Genomic DNA, 4,600 nt, shown 5'->3' on the forward strand with positions numbered 1-4,600 from the left:
TTTTAGCTGAAATTAGGTTTAATTAGTCTGTTGGTCTCTATAGTTTTACAAAATTTTTAATTAGTTCTCTATACTTTTTTTCTCTTTAATTGGATCTCTGCACCATTTTTTTTTTCAATTAGGTCACTCTTAATAGACTTGGTTTGGTAAAGCTTTTCGAAGAGGTGTTTGTGCTTTTTAAAAGCTCAAGCTCCTCGTTTTGTGTTTGGTAAATAAAAAAGATAATGTGCTTGTGCTTGCAGCTTTTAAAAGATCGGAGTACTTTTGAAAGCACATAAGATAGAGCTTTTCAAAGTTGGCTTGTGCTTTTTAAAATTTAAAAGTCTAATATAACCTCATATGTTAACTAATTTTCAAATTTAATGCTTGCATTTATGTCTATTATAGTATTTTTAAATTTTAAAAGCTATTTTACCAAATGCAATTATTGTTGCTTGTGATTATTAAAAGCAATTTTTAATTTGATTTATCAAACATAAATGCTACAACTTTTAAAAAGCCATCTTTTAAAAGTTAGCTTTTATAAGCTACTTTTGAAAAATAAAACATTTACCAAACTAAGCCGTAGTAATTGGCTTCATTATAAAGAGACTCAATTAAAAAAAAAATTGGTGTAGGGACTCAAATAAAAGGAAAAAAAAATGTAGGGACTCAATTGAAAAAAAATTTGGTGCAGGGACTTAATTAAAAGGAAAAAAGTATAGGGACCTAATTAAAAATTTCGCGAAACTATAGAGACCAATAAAATAATTAAACCCTAAAATTATTTTAAGTAAACTATTTCTTCATAGTTAAACTCTAAAATAATCTTTTAGATTGACTATTTGTATGAAAAAAATTATCGAAATCTCAATTTTGTCATAATTATTTCTAAAATTGAAAAGATTATATCATATTAATCTTTCTTTTTTTTTTTAATAAGTTACTTCTTATCTGTTGTATATTTTTTTTATGTTGGATTAGATGAAAACGTCATTTTAGTTTTAAAACTAAATGTTTAATGAAATAATATCATTTAATCTTAATAGTTGTACGTTTGTTTTAAAAATAAACTGCTTTGTAGTTAAGATTAAACGGCGTCATTTTATTAAGCATTTAGTCCTAAAACTAAATTAATGTCATTTTATCTAATCCATCATAGAATAGTATTTGCTAAATCACTTATAACGTAAGGAGTAATTTAATAAAAAAGGGTGAGAGACTAATTGGTAAAGTACAATTTTTTCAATCTTGTAAATGCCTATTATATAATTGAAATCTCAAAAATCTTTTCAGTATAAATGATTAATAGATCTCAAAAATCACTTTAGAGTTTAACTCATTTCTTCAAGTTTTAAATTCACAATTCGACCTTGTCGGCCGATATTTAATTTGTTAAAAATGTCAATGGTGTCAGCCAACCATACGACCAATTAACTATCGGATTAAACTGGTTATTTGTTTATAAATCGATTAAGGGTCATAAATAACTAATTTTTAAATACATAAATTTGAGTAAATGACTAAATTAGTGTCTCAAATTTATATATCTATATATATAATAATAAAAAGTGTATATATTGACTACCTTCTATTGATTCTTATGCACAAAATAAAATGATTAAATAAAATATTTCTTTCACGTATTAAAAGCAAGCATAATATTAGAATCCACAACAATAAGACAATAGTTAGAATGTATAATCAAATAATTATAAATTATCATTATTAACTAGCTAACTACACACACATATCATATTATAATGTATATCAATATTATTGAAGCTCTCGAAATACACATTATTCCTAGAGCACATAGATAGATTGACATAATATAATATAAGGTTTGATATCTTATGCTTTCACTAATCAATTTATAACATCTTAAACAAAAACATATCCAACTTGGCAAACAAGCTAGAGCTAAAACCAAAGTAGGGTTCCTCATCCCTTTTCTTTCAATAATAATAATAATAATACATATATAGGAAATTGAAAAAATAAAAATATATAATAATGGGAAGTAATTAATAATAATTAAAATGAATATAGATGAGAAATCATGGTTGATACAACTTGTTGCCACATCTGCATTTCCAATGAAGCAAGTAATAGGTATCATCATCCCCATGAGATGATTTGATGAAATGGTTCTTGTTCTTGTTCTTGTTCCCTCTTGGATCATTGTTATTGGAATTAACAAGTGTAGCCATGCAAGGCCTACACTTCATGCACTTGTTCACACATGCAGGAGGACTTGATCCTACCTTGCTTTCCACCATTATTGCTCTCTTCAATATCAACATTGATCCATCTAAGATCATCAACACATACATGTATATATATACATCAATGCATATTCAGTTCAAAACCATGAAAACATGCATTATTATATTGAATCAACCACCTTCAGAAGTCCATAAAAAAAAAATTAAAATTCAAACTACGCTAACAAACTAAGAGAATTTGAATTTTAGACTTTTTTTATAGACTTCTGAAGATGGTTGATTCAATAGTTTTAAAATAATTGTTAATTTTATTAATAAAATACTACTACTTAATTTGCTAAAATACATATTATTTATTTTAAATTAATAATTATTTTGAAACAAAGTCAAGGTTTTTAATTATTAGCTAGCCAACCCAAGAACACTAGAATAATAAAAGGAAGAAGACAAAAAGAATTAGAGATATATGTAGAGATAGAGATTATTATAATAAAATTAAAAAACCCTAGAAAAATAATTAATTAAAACCATATGAAAATTAAACAGGAATTATTATATATCAACAGAAGCACCACATACACATAACAGTTCTTATTAATAACTAGAAAATAGAGTATAATTATTAATTATTAATCATTATTATATAAGAGTGATGGAATGATTTTTTTCTTACCTGATTTGGGAGGTAGAATGGAGAGGGAAAAGATGAAAAGCACAGTGAGAAATTTGATGAGTCCATGTAGTAGTAGAGAGTAGGATCTACATGCAGGTGGAGCCATGATCAGTGAAAATATAGTGAAGGGTTTTCTTTACTACTACTCTAGGGTGGAAGAGAGGGCTTTAATTATTTGACCAATGTGTTTGATGTAAGTAACAGTAGCTATGAATGAAGAAAGTTTAATGTGTTTGAGAATGAAAGAGTATGGAAGCAGTGAAAGGGAATTGGAGTGGTTGGGACTTGGGAGTGAATTGATGATATGACTAGTGAATGGAAATTGGAAGGTTATAAAAAAAATTAATAAAAAAATAAATGAGGTTTTAATAATGTTGTAATAATATTAATTAATTATTAAAAAAATGGGAGATGTGTTTCCTATTTGAGAGACAATGGTCTGAATTCATGGCTTATTCACCAATCAAAGTGGAAAATCATACAGTGAATAATTTCTTTCATTTTGGTCCTTTTTGGAATATGCAATGGTGATGAATAGATTTTCTTCATTGGATTCATATTGTGTGTGACTATTTTGAGTTTGACTGACTTATGGTGATGAAAACCAAATCTTTGCAAACCATGAATAACCCAGCCCCTTGTTATTATTTTTTCTTACGGTTTCGCTATGGTACCAACAGCATTTCTGTCAACTTATGCCAACTTTTATTTATAATTGTATTTAATGGAAGTGTCTTCGTGGATGCGTCTTATAAAAATATCTTTTTTATGGCTCTATTTAATAAAAATGTCTTTATAGATATATTTTTTAGATGTGTCTCTTTATATATGTGTTTAAAATATAATAATTAATTACTGTTGACAATAAGTTGACAGATAATATATTAGTACCCTATAAGCCTATACTTTTCCTTTTTCTTAAGATAAATAATGGTAATTATTTTTTTTTTACGGATTGTTGCATAATAGATGTGTTTTATATATTTTTAATATAAAAAATAATCATATATTCAAGAAATTTAATAATATAATTAAAATTTGGATGAAAATTAAATTTTAGAACGGTATTTGTTACGAGTACACACACAAGTATTTTTTAAGTTTATTTTATAGACTCCTAACAATAAAAATAATTAATTTACTAGTTCATAATTAAATATCTCATCAAGGTGTAACTTATAAACTATTTCATACACTTTCAAAATCACAATTTATTAATTTATTCTCTATATTTTACTAAAAACTTAATTTTGATATATTATTAGTATAAAATAATTTTATACCTACATCAAATATCAAACTACATCATGTATGTTGAGTTCAAGTCAACAAATAAACAACCTTGGAAAAAAGATAACATTAATTTATTATATTTCTATTTCTCATTTTCTCTATATTGGATTGATTCATACTTCATATAGCTTGGATCAAATTGCTCCATTAAAACCCTTATCTTGACATTGGTACCATATTAAGTCATTTGGGGTGACGAGAGAGGATGAAAGTTCTGACTTTTTATGTTCATAGATTGGTCTTTGTTGAAAAAGATAAAGCGTTGTATTCAGTGCATAAACATTGGCCATGGGACACAAAATACTTTTACATTACTTAACTTCACGTAAACATTATCCAACTTTGAAGCATAAAAATAAATTTGATTATTTCTCAGTAATTAAAATGTGAAAACCTCATGCTTCACTCTATTTTTTTTGTTACTAGT

General features: G+C 26.0%; 1 protein-coding gene across 1 annotated transcript; it reads right to left on the reverse strand.

Moving 5' to 3' along the window:
* Positions 1,982–3,156, reverse strand: LOC110266225 (EPIDERMAL PATTERNING FACTOR-like protein 1). The gene is made up of 2 exons (XM_021110442.1): positions 2,881–3,156; positions 1,982–2,293 (listed from the first exon to the last, which is right to left on the reverse strand). Exons 1-2 carry the CDS (start codon positions 2,984–2,986, stop codon positions 2,040–2,042), a joined length of 360 nt encoding a protein of 119 aa, XP_020966101.1. The 5' UTR covers positions 2,987–3,156; the 3' UTR covers positions 1,982–2,039.

Source organism: Arachis ipaensis, chromosome B09, assembly GCF_000816755.2.
Source record: "Arachis ipaensis cultivar K30076 chromosome B09, Araip1.1, whole genome shotgun sequence".
In the NCBI taxonomy this organism is placed as follows: Eukaryota; Viridiplantae; Streptophyta; class Magnoliopsida; order Fabales; family Fabaceae; genus Arachis; species Arachis ipaensis.

What these genes read in the sequence shown, in the direction of transcription:
- LOC110266225 (XM_021110442.1), bottom strand. Translation starts at nt 2,986, where the DNA reads ATGGCTCCACCTGCATGTAGATCCTACTCTCTACTACTACATGGACTC. An exon ending in CATTCTACCTCCCAAATCAG is followed by an intron (nt 2,294 to 2,880) that starts GTAAGAAAAAAA and finishes TGATGATCTTAG; the next exon opens with ATGGATCAATGTTGATATTG.